This window comes from Ornithorhynchus anatinus, chromosome 7 (genome assembly GCF_004115215.2).
Source record: "Ornithorhynchus anatinus isolate Pmale09 chromosome 7, mOrnAna1.pri.v4, whole genome shotgun sequence".
In the NCBI taxonomy this organism is placed as follows: Eukaryota; Metazoa; Chordata; class Mammalia; order Monotremata; family Ornithorhynchidae; genus Ornithorhynchus; species Ornithorhynchus anatinus.
Window position 1 is genome coordinate 24115976 of NC_041734.1, and position 23722 is coordinate 24139697.

At 44.7% G+C, this 23722-nt stretch overlaps 1 protein-coding gene across 2 annotated transcripts in view; it reads left to right on the plus strand.

The window, feature by feature from the left end:
* Window positions 1–23722, plus strand: part of CREB1 (cAMP responsive element binding protein 1) — an 80603-nt gene that overhangs the window by 34186 nt on the left and 22695 nt on the right. Inside the window, exons 3-8 of one of the 2 annotated variants that reach the window (XM_029068747.1) lie at window positions 13984–14130; window positions 15270–15370; window positions 20716–20858; window positions 21570–21752; window positions 22191–22255; window positions 23464–23610. In XM_029068747.1, coding sequence (XP_028924580.1) covers window positions 13984–14130; window positions 15270–15370; window positions 20716–20858; window positions 21570–21752; window positions 22191–22255; window positions 23464–23532 — 708 coding nt within the window. In that variant the 3' untranslated portion in view covers window positions 23533–23610. Of the gene's footprint in view, window positions 1–13983; window positions 14131–15269; window positions 15371–20715; window positions 20859–21569; window positions 21753–22190; window positions 22256–23463; window positions 23615–23722 lie in introns of those variants that run through there. The other variant, XM_029068746.2, reaches the window with a different exon arrangement.

Sequence of the window (23722 nt, forward strand, 5' to 3'; positions counted from 1 at the left end):
TTTGATTTTGTCAGCAGAATATTTGGCAAAGTCATCAATCAACAGTGGTGTTTATTGAGTGCTTACCATGTGCAGAGCACTCCACTAAGTATTTGGGAGGTTACAGTACAAAAGAGTTGGTAGACACATTCCCTGCCCACAGTGAGCTTACAGTCTAGAGGGGGTTTGTAAGCCCGTCAAACAGCAGGGACTGTCTCTATCTGTTGCCGACTTGTTCATTCCAAGCGCTTAGTACAGTGCTCTGCACATAGTAAGCGCTCAATAAATACTATTGAATGAGACAGACATTAATATAAATAAATTACAGATATGTTCATAAGTGATGTGGTTGGGGTGAATACCCAGATACCTAAAAGGTGCAGATCCAAGAGCACAGATGGCATAGAAGGGAGAAGGAGTTGGGGACAAGAGGACTTAACTGGGGAAGACTGTTTGGAAGAGATGTGACCTTAGTAAGATTTGGAAGGTGAAGAGTGTGGTGGTCTGGTCCATAATGGAGGGGGAGGGAGTTTCCAGGCCAGGGGGAAGATGTGGGAAAGGGGTTGGCGGTGAAAAAGACAAGACTGGGGCAAAGTGATAAAGCTGGCATCAGAGAGATGATACGAAAGTGGCATGGGTGAGTTAAGAGCAGGCCAACTCCAACCCCCTTGCCCTTTTTCCCTATGAGCCTTGGGAAGTGGGAATAGGTGAGGCCCTGGTAAGGGAGGCATTGTGGACTGAGCAAGATCATGTTGGCAGTCAGGAGGAAAAGTGAATTAGGAAGAGGTGTGTATGAAATGGAGTTTGTCCACTGGGGAGCAGGGGTTCAACAGTCCACATTTGGACAGGGTTGTGAGGCTAAAGGTGGCACCAGGGGTTGGGATGGGAGCAAACTGCTGGGAAGCAATGTTGGGGATTGAAGGTTATGGGCAGTGGCAAGAAAGGGATGTAGTGAACAAAGGGTGGGGTAGGACATTGGAAAAGTCTGGAGCCTCAAGGGTCACAGCCTCCAGAACTTGGTACTGAATGACTGCAGCTTCTAGCTCCTGGTCCAAAGTGACTGCCGATTCCTGTCCCTGGTCCCAAGTGACTGTGGCTTCTCAGGGTTTTAAAGACTGCATAAGTAGCCTTCTAGCAGCCATGGTCAGGGGAGGTGAGTCCTGGAACGTTTTCAGGCCTAGTTGTGGTAACGTGGGAGCTGACTGAATAGTCTGTTTCGATGGCACCTAGTGACATAGGGATGGGAGGGAGGAAGGGAGAGAGGAGATACCCAGTACAGAACTTGGTGTGTTTTTCACCCCAGTCCAAGCTCTTCTCATCGTTTGGCTAGACTCTTTTATGAGCCTTTCATTGGTCTCCTTGACTCCAGCCCCTCTTCCCTCCTCCCCGTGTCGTCATCTCCTCCCAACCCCCCATTATACATATTGCACACTCCTTGCTTGGGTCATCCTCTTGTAGGGCACTTGGTAGTCATCCTTAATATTCTTAATATTCTCCTTAATATTCTACAAAGGTTAACATCTCCTTGTGCAGCAAGCAAAAGTTCACAATTGGCTTTAAGGCTCGCCATCAGTTCACCCCATCTTCCATATATCTGCTTTCTTCATTTGCTCTCTCAGATATTTGAACTGTAACTCGCTGTCTTTTCCCAGTTCTCCATAGCCTCATTTTTTTTAATGGTATTTGTTAAGCGCTTACTACGTGCCAAGTATTGTACTAAGTGCTGGAGTAGACACAAGCTAATCAAGTTGGACACAGTCCATGATGTAGAGGTGGATGAGCAACTGTTGGAGTTTTTCGAGGTGTGGGGAAACATGTCTTAAACATTTTTGTAGAAAAGTGATCCGGGCAGCAGAGCGAAATATGGATTGGAGTGGGGAGGACAGGAGCCAGGGAGGTCAGCAAGAAGGCTGAGAAAGTAATCAGTCTCGTCTATCTCACTGCCGACCCTTTCCCATCTCTTCCCCCTTGCCTGGAACTTCCTCTCCCTCTGTATTCACCCCACTACCACTTTCTCTACTTTCAAAGCATTGCTAAAATCACATCTTCTCCTAGAGGCCCTTCCCGATTAAGCCCTCTTTTCCTCTGCTCACTCTCTCTTTTGCATGGTCTCTGCAGCTGGATTTGTGACGTTTGGACATTTGACATTCACCCCATCCCCAGCCGCACAAAGCAGATGGTAGTATCTTCAAATTATATATTATAAATTACTTATGTATTCATATTAATGTGTCTCCCCGTCTAGACTTTAAGCTTTTTATGGGCATAGAACATGTTTGCTATTTCTGTTATATTGTACTCTCTCAAGCGCTTCGTACAGTGCTCTGTGCAAGTAATGCAATTAATAGCATTGATTAATTGATAAATTTTTGGCTACCATAGCAAAGTTGCACAACCCTCTGATAATTGGCAAGTATATGATTATCATAGGGGCAGCCAGACAGTCTTAGAAGCGTCTTCTGAGGGAGGATAAGTGTTGTGCCATTTGATATACCTTCAGGGACTTAATCTTGCAAAGCTTAAAGTAACCCCAGGCATAGGCTCCTTGTCTCTTGGGGACCTAGGAAAATCACCCTACAGTCAGTCCATCAATGCATGGCGTGGTGGATAGAGCACGGACCTGAGGGTCAGAAGGTCACAGGGGTTCTAATCCCAGCTTTACCACTTGTCTGCTGTGTGGCCATAGGCAAGTCACTTCACTTCTCTGTGCCTCAGTTACTTCATCTGTAAAAGGGGGATTAAGACTGTGAGCCATTATGCGGGACAAGGAGTATATCTAACCCCCTTTGCTTGTAAACACCCCAATGCTTAACAAATACAATAATTATTATTATTAGTATTAGTGTTATTTATTGATAACTTACTGTTTCTAGAGTACTATACTTAGCACTTGGGAAGGTACAATAGATCAGAGTTGGTAGACATGTTCCTGCCCATGTCTTGCAGTCTTGAGGGGGAGACAAACATTAAAATAAATTATAGCTGTCTGTATAAGCACTGAGGGGCTGAGATGAATATCAAGTGCTGAAAGGGTACAAATCTAAGTATGTAGTTAGCACAGTAGGGAGAGGGAGTTGGGGAAATGAGGGCTTCATCAGGATGCTATTGATGCTGTTGAGGCCTGTCTACTTGATTTGTTTTGTCTGTCTCCCCTTTCTAGACTGTGAGCCCGTTTTTGCGTAGAGATTGTCTCTAGCTGTTGCCGAATTGTACTTTCTAAGCAGTTAGTACTGTGTTCTGCAAACAGTAAGCGCTCAATAAATATGATCGAATGAATGAATGAATGAAAGACCTATTGGAAGGTCCACTGCAGAGTAGCGAGTGGTTCTCCAGCTATAGGTGAGCTTGGAATAATAGAGTAGCACCCTCTTCTCCTCCCCATCCAGTGCAATGAAGATTATATTTTAATTCTTATAATTTATTATCAATAATAATAGTAATGATAATAGAGCAGATATAACTAGAAGAGCTAAAGAAGAGGGGAAAGGCACTGTGGCCAGTCCTCTTTGGGAGGAGACTAAAGGGAAAAGCCCTGAATGCTAAATCGTAGGTTTGCAGTAAAACTGTTCTGCGGCCTTTAGGAGGGAAAGGAAGTAGGAAGGGGATAGCCCAGGTTGACGGAAAGGAAAGAGGATGGTATTCCTAGGCCAGGTGGACTTTGGGATGGGAGTCTCCCCTCCCGGCGGTGCTCTGATTGAACATGAGAGTCCTGAGGGGAAAAGGCTTTCATGTAAAATGAAGAGGAGTGACCTTAGATTGAGAAGCAGCATGACTTAATGGAAAGAGCACAGGACTGGGAATGGGCATTTTACTTAACTTCTCTGTGCCTAAATTTGCTCATCTGTAAAATGAGGATTAAACAAACTTCTGTTCTCCTGCCCTCTTAAACTGGGAACTCCATCCAGAGTAGGGACTGTATTTGAGCTGATTACACTGTGTCCTCCTTAATGCTTAATATGGTGCTTAGGGGCAAGAAACCTGTTTACCAACTCATATTGTACTCTCCCAGTCATTTAGTACAGTGCTCTACATACAGTAAGTGTTCACTAAATACCATTGATTGATTGATATTAAGTTCCTAACAAGTATCACAATTATCATCATTAATAATATAATGATTCCTCTGAGTGTAAGCTTCTTGTGGGCAGGGAACAGATCACTTCTTTATTCTATACTACGTTCAGTTCACCGCACCATGTCATCACTCAGTAAATTGTACTTTTGCTATTACTCTTTATTACTGCTTCTCTTAAGTCTCCCCCCAAGGAGCACTTCCTCCCTGGCCAGAAGCTCCTCCTTCTCTTCTGAGGATCTAGCACCACCCCTGTTGAAGCCAAGGGGAGCAGAATGGAGGGTTGGGTATATATGGCAGCCGCTCCAGTCAGCCACCAATTCTCCCTGTTTCACAAGGCCGTAATCTTGGTGTTGCCCTTGACTCACCTCTCATTCAAACTGCATATTCAGTCTGTCCCCACATCCGGTCGGTTCTACCTTTTCTACATCACTAACATCCACCTTTTTTTCTCCATCCAAATTGATACTATACTGATGCAAACACTTATCTTCATCCTATCCTGTCTTAAAACTACTGCATCTGCCTCCTTGCTGACCTCACTGTCTCCTCCTTCTTCCCATTTCAGTCCATAATTCACTCTGCTGCCTGGATCACTTTTCGTAGAAAAACAAAGCAAAAAAAAGTTCAGGTCAAGTTTCTCAATTTTTCAAGAACCTCCAGTGGTTACTCATCCACCTCCACCTCAAACAGAAAAGCCTTACCGTTGTACTTAAATAATAATAATAATAATTCTGGTATTTGTTAAGCACGTACTGTGTGCCAGGCACTGTACTAACTGCTGGGGTGGTTACAAGCAAATTAGATTGGACACAGATCCTGTCCCACCTGGGGCTCACATTCTCAGTCCCCATTTTACAGATGAGGTAAGGAGAAAACACAGGCTTGCCAGTCAGAGGTTGTGGCTTCTAATCCCGGCTCCTCCACTTGTCGGCTGTGTGACTTTGGTCAAGTCACTTCACTTCTCTGGGCCTAAGTTACCTCATCTGTAAAATGGGTATTAAGACTGTGAGCCCCACGTGGGACAACCTGGTAACCTTGCTTGGCACATAGTAAGTGCTTAACAATTACTATTATTATTAATAATAAAGAGAAGTGAAGTGACTTGTCCAAGATCACACAGCAAACAAATGGGAAGCCAGGATTAGAACCCATGACCTTCTGACTCCTAGGCCCATGCTCTATATACTATGCCATGCTGCTTCCCAAAGCACTTTAAAGCACTCAGTCACATTGCGTCTTACTGTCTTGTGTTTCCGATATCCTACTACAACCCAGCACGCTAACCTCACTCCTGTAATGCCAGCCTATTCACTGCACCTCGATCTCCTCTCCCTCTTGACTGAGCAGGGAGTGTCTCTATCAACTCTGTTCTCTTGTACTCTCCCCAGCCCTTAGTAGAGTGCTGAGCACAGTAAGCACTCAATAAATGTGATTGATTGATCTCACCATGAACCCCTTGGCCGTATCCTGCCTGTCGTCTGGACCTCCCCCCTTCATATCCGACAGAGTTTCACTCTCTCCATCTTCACAGCCGTATTAACAGCACATCTCTTCCAGGAGGCTTTCCCAACTAAGCCCTCATTTCCCTTACTCCCTCTTCCCTTATTTGTCACCCTTGCTCTTGGATTTGTACCCTTTATTTACCCCATTCTCAGCCCCACAGCGCTTATGTACACAGCCATAATTTATTTTAGCCTCTGTCTCCCCTTCTAGGCTGTAAGCTCCTTATGGGTAGGGAACATGTCTAGCAACTCAGCAACTCCCACCTGCGCATATATGATGTCACCTGTTTGGCCCTGTTCCCCACTTTTGTCTGCCCCAGTTGGATATCATTGAATAGAAAAAAATAGAACGCTGTAGCCAATCCCACACACTGTCCTCCTGTTCGCCTTCCTTTCATTGTTGCTTTTTCTCCTGCCAGAATGGAGCATTTATAATTACTTGATTAAGCTCATGTTTTAAAAGGAGAATCTTGCTTTTCTTCATTAATTTGTTAATTTCTTTTCACTGAACAAGCCTTAGGTTCGTTTTCATAGCCCCCTTTTGTTGCCTTTTCCCACCCAAATGACTGCCCAGGACGAACCTGGTGTCCGCCTGTCCCTCCTTCACTTGACCCTTCCCTATCTCTTTCAGGGATTTTAAGAAAATTTGGGGTACACATAGGGCTGAGATCTAACAGGTGCTGCAATTTCAAGTAATCCTCACCAGGAGCACCTGTTTGCCCATCATCACCTATATCAGATAGTGGGGTAACTCAGGCTCTCACAACAGCTTACCTCTAGACCAAAACGTGGCATTGTACAAAAAGGCATGAAAGTGTTCCAGCAGCTAGTGAGAAAGTTCTTGCATAAGTAGGCAGAAATCATTCTGTCCCTTATCAAACATGTAAAACACTTAATTGCTCCATCTTCCAGAAACAGTTTTTACAGGGGTCCTTTATCACAAGAAACAGAATACAGACCTCAGGAAAAAGGCAAGCCCCAAGAGGAAGAGCTCAACTCAACTGAAGAGCTTCTTTTTTTGTTAGAGGTGATCAACCTTCCAGACTTCCATTTTTCCACTAATGGAAGAAATCATCACTTTGAATATCTGAACATTATTTCCCTGACACACCGTATAAACTTAACGGGAGAACCCAGTAAGCCAATTCTTCTTGGCTCTCCATACCTCTATGAGAAGGCCAAACTTTGCTTTTCTGAAAGGGCTATAGAAATGGTGCCTTACAGGAAGAAGTGAAATGGACCTAAGGCAAAGGAAGATCTCAGCAACCTGAGCTTTTGAGTAATAGAAAAATTAAGCATGGTGTCCTTAAGAAAGCATTTCCGTTCACCTCAAGAGGGCACAAGCTTTATGTCTTCAACCAGAAAGTCGTATGCCTCCACTTCCAGATAGCCTGTTTAATTTCAGTCAGTGGTATTTATTGAGTGCTTACTGTGTGCACAGCATTATACTAAGCACTTAGAAGAGTACATATATAGTTCCATTCTCTTGCTTTAAAACTAACATCCATTTTTTGTAATTTTACAAGTTGCCTAGCAATCCCAGTGTCTTGGGAACTCCCTAACCCGAATTTCTGTCCGATCAAATGTTCTGGCAATCTGGATCCTGGAGCAAGGTGTAGAATGTGATGCCTGCAGACTTTGCATGGCTTTAATTCATTTTTAGCATTCTCTCCATTTCACTATTCCCAACTGCCTCTTCCATTGCTGAACTCCTTTTAGTTGTCAGTATCGAACAGTGGAAGTGAGCATCTCTCCAAGTAACAGTGAAAAAAGTGGGTCATAAATGCTATTAGCCATTTCTTGATTTTCAAAATAATGATAATAATTAGTACCTGTTAAGTGCTTACTACATGTCAAGCACTGTGAGTGAGCTCTCTGTGTCTTTTTACTGGACTGACTCAAAAAGGGGTTTTTGGGAATTGTGGCTCCCTTGCTCCTGGCTACCTGGCTATTGTGGTGCAGTATGGCCTTTTCCCACCATGCTCTTTCATTGTCTGCCAGTGTCATTTCAATATTGAATTCTCTCTGACTGGGGCACATTATTACGAGGAGAATGTATCTCAGAAAATATGGCATCACTTGTAGCACCCAGAATGGGCCAGCAGTAGAGTTCATGCTGCAGAACTGAATGAGAATGGATAACCTGATGAAGGTTGGCTAATACAGATTGGATTTGGATGTAACTTGTTTCCATAGTCTTCATCAAGATGGCAGCTGACCAGAGGTGGTAATTTCACAAACAGGTAGCTGCTGAGATCAGGGCTTCCAAATCTGCCCAGGTTGGAAGTCTGGGGATGTTGTAATACACCCTGGCTGGTGTGCTCCCTGCTCTGATGTCCCTGTGGTTTCCAGCCCGAGCCTGTCAAGTTGTATGAAGATCATCTGTGTCTTTTGGGTGTCGCCACTATTCTTTGTCTTCTTTGCTTTTGCTTTTCATGTGGTTTTTACCAGAAAGTGGAATAAGCCCCTCCTCTTTCTCCCATCCCATGCTGGGCACTCTGAGTACCTAGTGGATGAGGGCACAAGGTCTGCTGCTGCTGTTAATGATCTCAGAGATTATGCAGCCCCAGACTACATCCTTTCTCCCTACTAGTCACTCCCCATGGCCACGAGGAACCAGGGGAGAGCAGAAGGATGGAAGAGCACAAACTCACTGCATTACCACAAAAAAACACCCAAATGTATCTCTTGCTGGTGACATGATATATTTTCCTTTCTCAATGACTGGTTTCTGAGCCTTGTTCACCAGAATGTCAAGGGGCCAGAAAAAACAAAGCTCTCTCAAAGGCATTCACTGATTGAGTGATCTCAACTTTGAACTGATGGACAAATCTACCAGACTGATTTATTAATAATCTACCAGACTGGTTATTATAATAATAATTATTATTATGAGAAGCAGCATGGCCTAGTGGATATAACACAGGCCTTGGAGTCCGAAGGACCCAGGTTCTATTCCCGGCTCTACTGCTGGTCTGCTCTGTGATCATGGGCAAGTCATTTAACTTCTCTGGCCCTCAGTTACCTCATCTTTAAAATTGGGATTAAGACTGTGAGTCCTATGTGGTAAAGGAACCATGTCCAACCTGATTACCTTGTATCTACCCCATTCCATAATACAGTGTCTGGCACATAGTAACATGGTAACTTAACAAATACCATTAAAAAATAGTAATAGTGGTATTTTTAAGCACTTGTGGTATGCCAAGCACTGTTCTAATCACAGTATGGTTACAGTATGCACATCGGACACAGTCCCTAGGCCGTATAGGCTCACAATCTAAGTAGGAGGGAGAACAGATATTGAATCCTCATTTTCCAGATTAGGAAACTGAGGGACAGAGAAGTGAAGTGATTTGCTCCAGTCCCACAACAGGCCAGAGGTAGAGTAGCGATTAGAACCCAGGTCCTCTGACTCCCTAGACTTTTCTCTTTCCATTAGGCCACAGTGCTTCCCTGCAGAACCTACAGACTAGCTTCTCCTAAATCTTTGGACATCATAGGAGATACTGGGGACACCGGGAGAAGAGGTCATTTCTGACTGTCAAAGGAATTCAGAATATCCTGTCATTAATTTCTAGCTTCAAAACAAAGAAACTGTATCTCAGCAAGTGTACACCTACCTGTAGGTTTCGTGGAGGCTGCAACTGATGCCCTTCTGTTGGCTCACCTTCAGATAGGACCCTCACAACTAGCCTTCTTTCCTAAAAGACTTTGACATAGGAGTGAGCCCTATGTGGGACAGAGACCATGTCCAACCTATTTGTTGTATCTATCTCAGCACTTAATACACTGCCTGGCACAGAGAACAAGTACCACTTTAAAAAAGGACAAGGTGATTCAGTAAATCCACTCATCCACATAAAGGGGACCCTATAGGATAACTTATCCAGGGGTCACTCATTCACAGAATCCTCTTACCAGATTGTTTTCACTGTGGATGTTGCCCTAACAGGCTTGGGTCATTATCCCACTGCAAACCAGAGGGTGGCATTCTCCATTATCTGAACTCCAGATAAGTTATTCTGTACTGCCTGGGTTCCCTAAATTCATCAGGATTGACAAGTAATTGTTTTCTGGCATCCCAGTTTCCTGCAGCAGGTCATCCAGAAATCTTTTCATCTCACATTCCTGCAATAGGCTATTCAGACATCGTTCCTTGCCAAATGTCTGGCTAAGTGCATTCTGTTCAATTTTGAGGGGATGAGACCAGCTCTCCAAAGCCCTGCCTCAACTCACTTCTTAAGAAGCAGCATGGTCTAGAGGAAAGAGCACCAGGCCTGGGAGTCAGAGGGCCTAACTTCTAATCCTGGCTCTGCCACCTGCCTGCAGTGTGACCATGGGCAAGTAACTTAACTCCCCAGGGCCTCATTTTCCTCATTTATAAAATGGAGATTTGGTACCCATTTCTCCCTCCTACTTAGATTGTGACCCATGAATGGGTCTGGGGCTGTGTCCGACCTGATTTTCTTGTGTCTACTTCAGTCCTTAATATGTATGGGCATATATGTAAATTGTTTATGTTAATGTCTGTCTTCCCCTCTAGTCTGTAAGCTCGTTGTGAGCAGGGACCGTGTCTGTCAACTCTTGTCGTTTTGTACTTTCCCAAGCTCTTAGTACAGTGCTCTGCATACAGCAAGTGCTCATTAAATACCACTGATGGATTGATTGATGTACAGCGACTAGCACATAGCACTTGATCTTGTTATTTTTGTTATGGTGAGAAGGAAAGATTGCCACCATAGAGGCCTTGAGAAACATATTAATAGAGGATGAATGCTTAAGTGCCCCTTGGTTCTCCAGTGATAATGTATGGGAAGGGGCTGCTTATTTCTATCTGTCGAGGACATTTTTCATTATTCTAATGCCTACCTCTTTTGAGATTTGGTATGAACTGTATTAAATTGATCACTTAGCATGACGCATCTTGCTGGAGAAGCAAGAGCAATGTTTACAATAAGTAATGTATTCAGGTTAGATAAGGGATGTACTTCTTATTCCTTATCCCTTGGCCTGGGAGTCAGAAGGTCATGGGTTCTAATCCTGACATTGCCACTTGTCCGCTGTGTGACCTTGGGAAAATTACTTAACGTCTCCATGCCTCAGTTATCTCACCTGTAAAATGGGGATTGAGACTGTGAGCCTCATGTGAGACAGGAACTGTGTCCAACCCAATTTACCTGTACACCCCAGCGCTTAGTACAGTGTCTGGCACATAGTAAGCACTTAACAAATACCACAATTATTACTATTATTATTTCTTTCTTTCCTTTTTTTGTTCTAGTGTATTTGTGTTGCTCATTTTGTACTTCTGCTCTCGCACTTTCCCATGCTAGTATTTTTGTCTGGGTCCCAGAATCTGATTGTGGAACCTTGAGTGTGTATATGTGATCTTGTATATTCCACTTAAAGGTGTCTTCCATCTCTAGGTGCATTTGCTTCTATGTGCTTAGCTGTTGCGGTAGGAAAGGAGAAGCAGCATGGCTTAGTGGAAAGAGCAAGGGTTTGGGAGTCAGAGATTATGGATTCTAATCCCAGCTCCGCCATTTATCAGCTGTGTGACTTTAGGCAAGTCACTTAACTTCTCTGTGCCTCAGTTACCTCATCTGGAAAATGGGGATTAAGACTGTGAGCCCCACGTGGGACAGCCTGAATACCTTCTATCTATCCCAGCATTTAGAACAGTGCTTGGCACATTCATTCATTCATTCAATAGTATTTATTGAGCGCTTACTATGTGCAGAGCACTGTACTAAGCGCTTGGGATGAACAAGTCGGCAACAGATAGAGACAGTCCCTGCCGTTTGACGGGCTTACAGTCTAATCGGGGGAGACGGACAGACAAGAACAATGGCAATAAACAGCGTCAAGGGGAAGAACATCTCGTAAAAACAATGGCAACTAAATAGAATCAAGGCGATGTACAATTCATTAACAAAATAAATAGGGTAACGAAAATATATACAGTTGAGCGGACGAGTACAGTGCTGTGGGGATGGGAAGGGAGAGGTGGAGGAGCAGAGGGAAAAGGGGAAAATGAGGCTTTAGCTGCGGAGAGGTAAGGGGGGGATGGCAGAGGGAGTAGGGGAAGAGGAGCTCAGTCTGGGAACGCCTCTTGGAGGAGGTGATTTTTAAGTAGGGTTTTGAAGAGGGAAAGAGAATCAGTTTGGTGGAGGTGAGGAGGGAGGGCGTTCCAGGACCGCGGGAGGACGTGACCCAGGGGTCGACGGCGGGATAGGCGAGACCGAGGGACGGTGAGGAGGTGGGTGGCAGAGGAGCGGAGCGTGCGGGGTGGGCGGTAGAAATAGAGAAGGGAGGAGAGGTAGGAAGGGGCAAGGTGATGGAGAGCCTTGAAGCCTAGAGTGAGGAGTTTTTGTTCGGAGCGGAGGTCAATAGGCAACCACTGGAGTTGTTTAAGAAGGGGAGTGACATGCCCAGATCGTTTCTGCAGGAAGATGAGCCGGGCAGCGGAGTGAAGAATAGACCGGAGCGGGGCGAGAGAGGAGGAAGGGAGGTCAGAGAGAAGGCTGACACAGTAGTCTAGCTGGGATATAACGAGAGCCCGTAACAGTAAGGTAGCCGTTTGGGTGGAGAGGAAAGGGCGGATCTTGGCGATATTGTAGAGGTGAAACCGGCAGGTCTTGGTAATGGATAGCATGTGTGGGGTGAACGAGAGGGACGAGTCAAGGATGACACCGAGATTGCGGGCCTGAGAGACGGGAAGGATGGTCGTGCCATCCACGGTGATAGAGAAGTCTGGGAGAGGACCGGGTTTGGGAGGGAAGATGAGGAGCTCAGTCTTGCTCATGTTGAGTTTTAGGTGGCGGGCCGACATCCAGGTGGAGACGTCCCGGAGGCAGGAGGAGATGCGAGCCTGAAGGGAGGGGGAGAGGACAGGGGCGGAGATGTAGATCTGCATGTCATCTGCGTAGAGATGGTAGTTAAAGCCGTGAGAGCGAATGAGTTCACCGAGGGAGTGAGTGTAAATGGAGAACAGAAGAGGGCCAAGAACTGACCCTTGAGGAACTCCAACAGTTAAAGGATGGGAGGGGGAGGAGGCTCCAGCGAAGGAGACCGAGAATGATCGGCCAGAGAGGTAAGAGGAGAACCAGGAGAGGACAGAGTCCGTGAAACACATAGTAAACGCTTAACAAATACCATTATTATTACTTTTATTAAAGGGGAACCTGCCCTGTCCTGTAGTTTGGAGGCCCTCCCCTGCACCAGATTAGAGCATTAACCCAAGTTTAGTACAATGCTCTGCACACAGTAAGTGCTCTCTTGGTCCCTGGGACTGGAAACACAGGCATCATGGTGAGGGTGGGACCTGAGGCCCCAGGGTCCAAGTCTTTTTCCACCACTCATCTGATACTTTTCCCCTCCAGGAACTTCTGTACTTCCTTGTTGGTGTCCCAAGACTCCTATTTTTCTCCCTCTCAGGAGCGGAAACCTTCCTCCTCCAGAGACTTGGCCACTGCATTTCAAACCCCTTGGGATCCTTTCCGATAATCCCTGTATCCTTGGCACGAGCACTCCCGTGTTCTTCTCTCCCAGGCATATCAGCTTGCTTCTCCTTGCCCTAAGATGGCTGAAGTTCTCCTTCTTCCCAACCTGCCCCTCCTCTTCAATCTCTCTCTCTCTCGTTTGGTTTATGCTTCAGGGAAGGGCAGCGAGGAGTGACTCTCCTGACTTCCTCCTCCTTTTCCAGGTGTGGGGGTCAGTGGAACTGGTCATCGCAGTGTTCATATCTTATTTGGGGGTGTTTAACAAAAAACAAACCCAAAACCCCAACTATTTTTGGCTGAATTTGAAGATAAAACCTGGAGAAAAATAATAATAATAATAATAATGGCCGGTGCAAGGCCTCTTTGGAATGCCCATGGATGGGGGAAGAGGTAGAAGAAATGCCAGCACAAGAAACAGAAGGAGCAGCTGGAGAGGTGTGAGGGGATCCAAGAGAGTAGCTCTGTGCTCTTCAATGTCCATGAAAACCTCTTCAATAAAACCTTAGGAAATTGAATTTCAGAAAAATTGAGGGTTAACCTTTCTTCAGGGTAGGTTCTCCTAAACTCTCTGCTGTCTTTTGAGTGAAGGGCTTGTATATGCGCCTGACAGTGTACTAAGCACTGTTAATCAGGTTGGACACAGTCCCTGCCCCTCCTGGGGCTCACAGTCATTGCCCATTTTACAGATGAGATAACTGAGGCACTGAGAAGTTAAGTGACTTGCCTAAGGTCACACAGCAGGCAAGTGGCAGAACCAGGTTTAAAACCTAAATCCTTTGACCTCTATGCCTGCTGCTCCTGTTGAAAACTGACTGCTAAATTAAAGGTCACCTTCATCTGCTGTTAAGATTTATTTTAATTTTGAAAATCAGAATTCTTCCTTTGTGTTGTCTGTATAATTGTATGTCTTTTTGTTTTATAGGTGTCTATGCCAGCAGCTCATGCAACATCATCTGCACCTACGGTGACCTTAGTGCAGCTGCCTAATGGGCAGACAGTACAAGTTCATGGAGTTATTCAGGCAGCTCAGCCATCAGTCATTCAGTCTCCACAGGTTCAGACAGTTCAGGTATGAGTCGAACCACTGTTTTTCATCTTTCCTATTGTTTTGCATAACTGCATCCATCTTTTTTCCTCTGAAAACGAGGTAAGTATAACTAGAGTGCAAGGTTAGTCGCACATCAAAATTCAAATCTCATTAATCCAGACCCCACTAATCTGGACTACCACCCTATATATTCCTTCTTTTACCTGTCTACTGCTGCCAAAGGAAAGAAAACAGGTTTGATGAGAAGTTTAGGGGTTTTGCAAGTCAGATGGGCTGGCCTTGAAGGCAGGAGAGTGGTCAGACTCCTAGGGATGTAGCTTTTCATTTTATATACTGATTATGGTCTTTAGAGAAACAGCATGGCTTAGTGGATAAAGCGTGGGAGTCAGAGGAACCTGGGTTTTAATCCTAGCTCTGCCCCTTGTCTGCTGTGACACCTTGGGCAAATGACTTCATTTCTCTATGCCGTAAAGCTGTAAAATGAGGATTATGACTGTCTCTTGTGGGACAGGGTCAGTGTCCAACCTGATCTGCCTGTATACACCCTCTTGCCTAGTACAGTGCCTGGCACATAGTAAGCACTGAAGTGCCACAGCTATTATTAATGTTAACTCTGTTCTGGAGAACATATAAGGTTAGGAGATCGGACCCAGTTCCTTACCTGCATGGGCCTCACAGTCTACACAGAAGGGAAAGCGGGGATCTTATTCCTATTTTACGGATGACAGATTTGGGGCACTAAAATGTCAGTGGCGGAGCTGGGATTAGATAGAATCTGGGTCTCCTGACCCCCAGCCCCATATTCTTTCCAGTAGGAATCCTGTGATGTAGTTAATGATCTGCAGAGTGGTGGGAGCTGAAACCATGTGAGTTGATGAGTTCCCCAAGAGAGTAAAGGTAGAAGTAGGAGAAAGGTAGGTTAAAAGTGGGAGGCCCAATGCAGGGCCTCCTTGGAATGCCCATGGATAGGCGAAGAGGTAGAAGAGATGCCAGAAGGAGCAGCTGGATAGGTTCTCCTAAACTCTCTGCTGTCTTTTGGGGAAAGGGCTTAGATAATAAAGGAAGAGTAACTAGTGGTTTTTCTCAAACTGTGTGCAAGAATGCTGCATATGTGCTGAATTTAATTTCAATTGTAACATTTTTCTTATGTTTATTTTCAGATCTCCACTATTGCAGAGAGTGAAGATTCACAGGAGTCAGTGGACAGTGTCACTGATTCTCAAAAACGCAGAGAGATTCTTTCAAGGCGACCTTCTTACAGGTAAGGGTAGTAAATATAGTAGCTCTTATTAGCATACACATGCACATGTATATGTATATTTATATATTATATACGTGTATATTCATGTATGTATGTGTACACACACTCATATATATCTGGTTGCTTGGGTTTCCTGCTGTCATTAATATTCCTCACATGTGCAGCTCTGTTGAGTTAAGCATAGCTTCAATGCTAGGAGACAGTCTGTGTTCCAAAATTTAATTCTGCAGCCATAGAGAAGGTTGAGCAACTTTTATTCCATTTACAGTCAGCAACTTTCTTATTTCAGTAATTTACAGCAGGATAGAGTGAATTTGCAATGGTAGTTGGGCTGCTTCCTGGATTTCTACCAGCTACAGATAGTTGGCTGGACATAGCTGTATAGACTGTGAGGGTGACTGAAGGCTAGGCAGTAATATTGCAAGGCGGTGAGGAGAGAGAGGGTCAAGGGAATCAAGAGTGATGGAGAGGGTAAAGTTTTTTTTGTTTTTTTTTGCATCGGGGAAAAGAGGGTGAGCAGGGAGTCTACAGGAGGTCTAATTGCTTGGATTGAGAAGAATGTGTCAAGAGTACGGAGGTCATAGTTAGGGGTGAGAATTGAGGTTGCTGGGGAAGGAGTTTGGATGAGCTGGCAGATTAGAAGGTTGTGGTAAGAGAACAGTAAATCCGAGTTGGTGAGACTAGAAATGGGGCATCTTTTCAAGATGACTAAAACTAGTATGTGTCCACACTGATCGTTGTTGAAGAGGGAAGAAGCAGGTCAGTGGAATGAAGAAGTGAAGGGAAACAGGGGGCAGGGAGGTCAGGGGGATGTGGCGGTTGAATTCCTTTGGAGAGAGAGCATGAAGGTGAAGAAGGCATCATCATCATCTGTTGACTGCACTGCTGGGACTGCGAGGGCAGTAGATAATGAGACTAGCAGTTGTAAAGAGTGGTAAAGACAAATGATATATAGGATTCAAGGGAGGAGGACAGGGGAGGAGGGGACGAGGTAGAATGGAAAGCAACACTGCAAATTGAGGAGCTGGTTGACTCCATCCCATTTCCTTGAGGGCCAGGGAGGGAGGAAGAAGACGAGGCCCTCCCTGCCCCTCGAAAACAAGCAACAGGAGAGAGCCAAAGTCTCGGTGATGGCAAGGAAGAGGAGTCAGTGGGCAACGAACAGACGTCAGTGAGCTGGAGTCATGGAATGGGAAGGTGACAGGTGAGAAGAACAGAGGGGTAGGAATACAAAGTATAGAGATGAGGTGTTAGATGGTGTTTTGTTGTGGGAGGGAAGAACAGGATTATGGAAAAAGAAGGGGAGGAAGGAAAAAGGAAAAGGGCCCATGGGTAAGACCATCCAATACAAACACAATCCTTCTCTCCTTCAGCAGTTCCTCGGCACACTGCACAGCCTCACCAGTGTTCTAAAATTTGTGAACACATTCAGTCTCCAATCAGTCAATCTTACTTATAGAGCACTTACTGTGTGCAGAGCTTGGGAAAGTACAGTATAAAAGAATTGGTAAATACATTTCCTGCCCACATGAACTTTCAGTCTAGAGGGGGAGACAATACTGTGGGGCTGAGGGAGGGATGAATAAAGGGTACAAATTCAAATGCAAGGGTGATACAGAAGGGAATAGGAAATGAGGACTTAGGAAAGGCCTTTTGGAAGAGATTTGCTTTAAATAAGGCTTTAAAGGTGGGGAGAGTGATTGTCTGTGGGATTTGAAGGGGGAAGGTGTTCCAGGCCAGAGGCATGATGTAGCTGAAGGGTTGGCAGTGAGATACATGCGATTGAGGTAGAGTGGGATTAAAGGAGCAAAGTATGCCAGTTGGGTTGTAGTAGGAAATCAGAGAGATAAGGTAGGACGGGACAAAGTGACTGAGTGCTCTAAAGCTGAGGGTAAGAGTTTCTGATTGATGCGGAGGTGGTGGGCAACTACTGGAGGTTCTTGAGGAGTGGAGAAACCTGGACTGAACAGTTTTACAGAAAAATGATCTGAGCAGCATAGTGAAGTGTGGACTGGAGTTGGGAGATAGAAGAGGTTGGGAGGTCAGCAATGAGGCTGATGCAGTAGCCAAGGGTGGGATAGAATAAGGACTTGGATTAACATAGTAGCAGTTTGGATTTTAGCAATGTTTTGAAGGTTGAATCGACAGGATTTAGTGAAAGATTGAAACCTGAGTTGAATGAGAGATGAGTCAAGTATAATACCAAGGGTGCGGTATTGTGTGATGGTGGATGGTAGTGCTGTCAACAGTGATGGGAAAGTCAAGGGGTGGACAGGGTTTGGTGGGAAGTTGAGGAGTTCTGTTTTGGACACGTTAAGTTTGAGATAGAGATATCTCAAGTAGAGATATGCTAAAGGCCGGAGGAAATAAATACAAGACTGCAGAGGAGAGAGATCAGGATGGAGTGTACATTTGGGAATCATCCACATGGAGATGGTAGTTGAAGCCAAGGGAGTGAATGAATTCTTCATGGGAGTGGCTGAGATGAAAAATAGAAGGGGATCCAGAACTTTTGAGGGGTCTCCCACAGCTGCAGAGAGGGAGCTGAAGGAGGAGTCTGAGAAGGAGACTGAAAATGTGCAGCTACAGCGAAAGGAGGGGAACCAGAAGAGGACAGTGTCAGTGAAGCCGAGTTCAGATAACGTTTCGAGGAGAAGGGAGTGGTTGATAGTACCCAAGGCAGCTGAGAGGTCAGGAGGATTAGGTTGGAGTAGAGGCCATTGGACTTGGCAAGAAGGAGATCATTGGTGACTTTTGAGAGGAAGTTTAGTTGGAGTGAAGGGGTTGAAAGCCAGATGGGAGAGGGGTCAGGAACCCACAGCCCTGGATTACTTGCAAAGTGTGCCTTCTTCGTTCTTGTGCTTGAGCCTCAGAGCGCTGCCGGAAGAAATCTAAGTATCAGGCCGACTTCCTCCTCTTTCCTTGCATGTTTTAACTCTGCCCTTTTCTCTGCCCGGCAAAACTATTTCTCTGCCCTTATTGACATCCATGCCCATCACCCTTGCAAGTGTTCCAGGCATTTAACTCCCTCCTTAGGCCCCCGTCCCCCCTCCTCCCTGCTCCCTTGCCCCCAATGACATGGCCAACTACATTGCCCCCAATTGACATGGCCAATAGAATTAAGAAAATTGACACCATCAGGTGTGAGCTCCCTAAAATTGCCCCTGCCTCTTCTGGCCCCCTCTTTAACTCTCCCCACCTTCCCAGCAGTATCTCTAGAGGAGATCTGCCTCCTCTCAAACGCCCCCCCCCCCCCCACCTGTGCATCGGATCCCGTTCCTTTTTACCTTATCAAAACTCTTGCACTTGTCCCTTCTTCCCTCCTTAACAGCCATCTTCAAACGTTTGCTCTCCAATGGCTTCTTCCCCACTGCTCTCAAACATGCTTGTGTCTCCCCTATCCTAAAATAACTCTCCCTTGACCCCACAGCTCCCTCCAGTTTTCTCCCTCCTACCATTCCTCTCCAAACTTCTTGAGCAAGTTATCTATATCTGCTATCTCAAATTCTTCTCCTCGACCCCCTCCAATCTGGCTTCTGTCCCCTTCACTCCACAGAAACCTCCCTCTCAAGTCACCAATAATCTCCTCCTTGCCAAATCCAATGTCCTCTACTCCATCCTAATCCTCTTTGACCTCTCTGCCTTTGACACTATCAACTCCTCCTTTCTCCTAGAAATATTATCCAACCTTGGCTTCACTGACGGTCCTCTCCTGGTTCTCCTCTTATCTCTCTTGCCTTTCATTTTCAGTCTCCTTTGTGGGCTCTTCCTCTGTCCCCCACCCCCTCTGTTCCTCAAGGTTCAGTTCTGGGTGCCCTTCTATTCCTCACCTACACCCACTCCTTTGGAAAACTCATTTGCTCCTATGGCTTCAACTATTACCTCTATGTAGATAATACCCAAATCTTCATCTCCAGCCCTGATCTCTCTCCCTTTTTGCAGTCTCACATCTCCTCCTGCTTTCAAGACCTCTCTACTTGGATGTCCTCCCATCACTTCACACTTAACAGGTCCAAAGCAGAGCTCCTTATCTTCCCACCCAAACCCTGTCCTGTCACTGTCTTTCCCATCACTATAGACAACACCACCATCCTTCCTGTCTCACCAACCCATAGTCTTGGCATTACCCTTGACTCCTCTCTGTCATTTAACCCACATATTCAATCCATCACAAAGTCCTGTCGGTACCACTTTCACAACATTGCTAAAATGCACCCTTTCTTCTCCATCCAAACTACTACCATGTTAATACAGTCACTTATCGTATCCCACCTCGATTACTGTATCAGCCTCCTTGCTGACTTCCCAGCCTTCTGTCTCTCCCCACTCCAGTCCATACTTCACTCTGTTGCCCGGATCATTTTTCTACAAAAATGTTGAGGACGTATCACCCCCTCCTCAAAAAACTCCAGTGGTTGCCCTTCCATCTCTGTATCCAAAAAAAGCTCCTCACCATTGGCATTAAAGTACTCCATCACCTCCATCATCCCCCTCCTACCTCACCTTGTTTCTCCTTCTGCAACCCAGCCCAGACACTTCGCTCCTCTGGTGCTAACCTTCTCACTACACTTTGATTTTGCCTGTCTCACTGCCGACCCGTGGCCCACATCCTGCCTCTGGCCTGGAATGCCCTCCCTCCTCAAATTCAATAGACAGATCCACCATCCCCCCCCAACCCCCTTCAAAGCCTTATTGAAGGCACATGTCCTTCAAGAGGCCTTCCCAGACTAAGCCCCACTTTTCCTCATCTTCCACTTCCTGCTGCGTCACCCTGACCTGCTCCCTTTGCTCTTCTCCCCTCCCAGCCCTACAGCACTTTACATTATCTGTAATTTTATTATTTATTTGTATTGATGTCTGGCTCCCTCCTCTAGACTGTGAGCCCGTTGTAGGCAGGGAATGTCACTGTTTATTTTTGTATTGTACTTCCCCAAGTGCTTAGTACAGTGCTCTGCACACAGTAAGCACTCAATAAATGTGATTGAATGAATGAGTTAATTAGAGGAGAGGAGGTCAAGGCAGCGGGTTAAGCAAAGGAAGAGCAGGAGTGGCTTACCCCCAGTTGATGGTGAGTTAGTCTAGAGCACGTCTCAGTTCCCTTAGTCCTCAGCCTAGTTGGTTTTTGCCTCATGTCCACACTTAAACACTTACATCCACCTGAAACTCCTTGAAGGCAGGGATCATGTCTCTGGACACACTCAGTGAAACATTATTCATTGACTGATATTTATTAGCTCTCTTTTTTCTTTTTTGTTTCTCATTTAACATTTCTCACTGCTATTCCTACTACATTTGGCTTTGTTTCTACTTTGAGAGTTAATTTTGACAATGTGCTTTTTCATTAGGAAAATTTTGAATGACTTGTCCTCAGATGCCCCAGGAGTTCCCAGGATTGAGGAGGAGAAGTCTGAAGAGGAGACATCAGCACCTGCCATTACCACTGTGACGGTGCCAACTCCAATTTACCAAACCAGCAGTGGGCAATATAGTAAGTGATCTGAGCGGTTAAATTCAATTTACATGAGTAAGACATGATTTTTAAGTATGTGTTTCCAGATTTTGTCAGACTTGCTCTCTTTTCTTTTATTATATTTATACATGCAAAGGAATTGAATTTTGCATAGTATTTTTTCTTTTCCCTTTGGGTATTTAAATTGGAGGGCAGATTGTGTTTAGGTTAATATGGCCAACTAACTGATGAAGGCATAGGAGAATGAGTTTGATGCAGGATGTTTATGTGTGTGAGGGCGGGTGGGGGGATGGATGTGTGTGGGAGAGAGGGATGACGCATGATTCCGTAGGAGGAGAAAGAAATGATTGTACCTCAGTAGAAGTAAAATGGGCCAGAGAACAAGAAGAGGGGAAGTTGGAGAAACCATTGAGAATCACCTGACAGGTAGCCAAGAAAAAGCTGAGGGACTAAACTAAATAATCACCTTGTTGCCTTTTGTTAGCAGACACTGAGACTTGACTTGTTTTTCAGTAGATAACTTACAGTGTAATCATATTAACTCAATTACATGGTAGGAAATCAGGACTCCTATGTGTCACTTCCAACATGTCCTTCTAAAAGAATCTGGTTTAAAGTGATAGGATATTCACGCGTGTCAAGTTGTGCTCTCCAGCTGAATTTGTGTATGGTAATTAACTATGTATGGTATTAATTATCCTTTTAACTTTCAAATCCATTGGGTTTTAGTTGCCATAACCCAGGGGGGAGCAATACAGCTGGCTAACAATGGCACGGATGGGGTTCAGGGCCTTCAGACGTTAACTATGACCAACGCTGCTGCCACTCAGCCTGGCACCACCATCCTGCAGTATGCCCAGACCACTGATGGACAGCAGATCCTGGTACCCAGCAATCAAGTGGTTGTACAAGGTAGGGGACTTAAAATTTTGGAACTGGTCAGAAGAATTTAATTTGCCATATTAGCTGAGGATAAGGACTTGCAGTGTAAATGGAGTGCTGTGGAGAATTAGCTTTGACCCAGATCTTTGGAAATGCTTTTGTTAATGGAGTAAAGTCAGTGTTGCGTAGATACTTCCTTGATTTCAGGCACATTAAATGGTAAAGTACTTGAAGTTGAGGTCTCTGTGTTTTGCTTTCATTGTTTGTTTCTCACAGTCTTGTACGGTGTTATCCGTGTAGTAGGGGCTCAATAAATTACTGCTGAAGTATTATGCCCATGTGAAAAAGAAAGAAAACAAAAACTTTCCATCAATTCTTTTGGACCAAAACTTATGGTAAAAATGAACAACAACAAAGAACACCTCTTTCATATTCTTAAAGAAATGATTTGTCTCTTTCTTTATGCAGAGTTTGATATTTTCTTTGCTTTCTCCAGACCAGAATCTGCTCTTTTTGCTTTTACAATAAAAATGGTGAGCTGAAAAAACTCCCCCCTCCCTTTTTAGCAAAGAATATATATTGTTAGTTAGGATCTTCTCTCTAATCATTTGTCAAGCATTCAATTCCAAGCATTCAAGCCCTCATCACTTCCCTTTCTATATTTCTTTACTTTGATGAGACCACTCCCATTTGATTAATTTCTAGTCTTTGTAAGGAAAGGGATCTGAGTTTCCTATGAATTTGAGTCAAATGAATATAATTAAGTATGTATTCTTTGACTTTATTTTAAAAGTGAAATGTACAAGCTTCAGTAATTGGAAAATTTCTACTCCTAAAAAGTATTCTATGTTCAGGCAGCTTTTGACATCAAAATTGGAATTATTCTGAAGCACACTTTCAAAAGGCCAGGTACTTTTACAGAAAAGGAAAAAAAAAAGGAGAGACCACAGTAAAAAAAAATCAATGATATTTACTGAGTGCTTACTAGATGCTCTATAGTAACACAGATAAAACTGTGTTAAATGGTACTTTTCCAATGAGAAAGCTCTGGTTTTTCTAACCAGAAACCAAACCACTGGTGGGTAGTGCTTCCATGTCCCAGCCCGGACTTTACAGGGACCACAATCTGAGTGTTTCCTGACCCTTCCTCGCAGTCAATGCTGTGGATCACTGAAGTACTGTCTTATGCAGCTTCAGGGTAGCAAGTAGTGAAGTGTTTTGCTATATCTAATTACGCTGTGCAAAGACCCTTCCTGGGAATGATTACCTGGCAGAGTCCTGATTCTTAATTAACCACAATTTTTGGCTAACTGGCATTCCAGAAGCAGTGTGCTCTAGTGGAAACAACATGGAAAGAACATGGAGTCAGAAGAACCCGGGTTCTAATCCCTGCTCTGTCGCTTGTTTGTTGTGTGACCTTGAGCTAGACATTTAACTTCTCTACCTCAGTTGCCTCATCTATAAAGTGGAAATTAAGACTGTGAGCCCCATGTGGGACAACCTGACTATAGCGTACCTACCCTAGCATTTAGTGCTCAGCAAATAGTAAGCACTTAATTAATACCATTCCCCTCAGCACTTTGAATAGCAACATTGCACTCTACAACATTTCAAGTTACAGTGAATGGCACTCCTTTAAAAAAAAATTCTCTCCTTTATCTCCCAGTCCTCCCCCCAGTTAATTAATACCAATTAAAATACTAGTTTGGCGGAAAGGTTTGGATTCATTTTTCTTTCTCAGCTGCCTCAGGAGATGTCCAGACCTACCAGATTCGCACAGCTCCAACCAGTACCATTGCACCTGGGGTAGTTATGGCGTCTTCTCCAGCACTTCCTACCCAGCCTGCAGAAGAGGCAGCACGAAAGAGAGAAGTGCGCCTAATGAAGAACAGGTATTTACAGTTCCATCTTGGTTCTAAATCATTTCAGTGTGAAAAATAGAGATGTCATAATTACTGTTCCTTCCCTAATTCAAGGACATAAAGTATCAAGTTGCATTT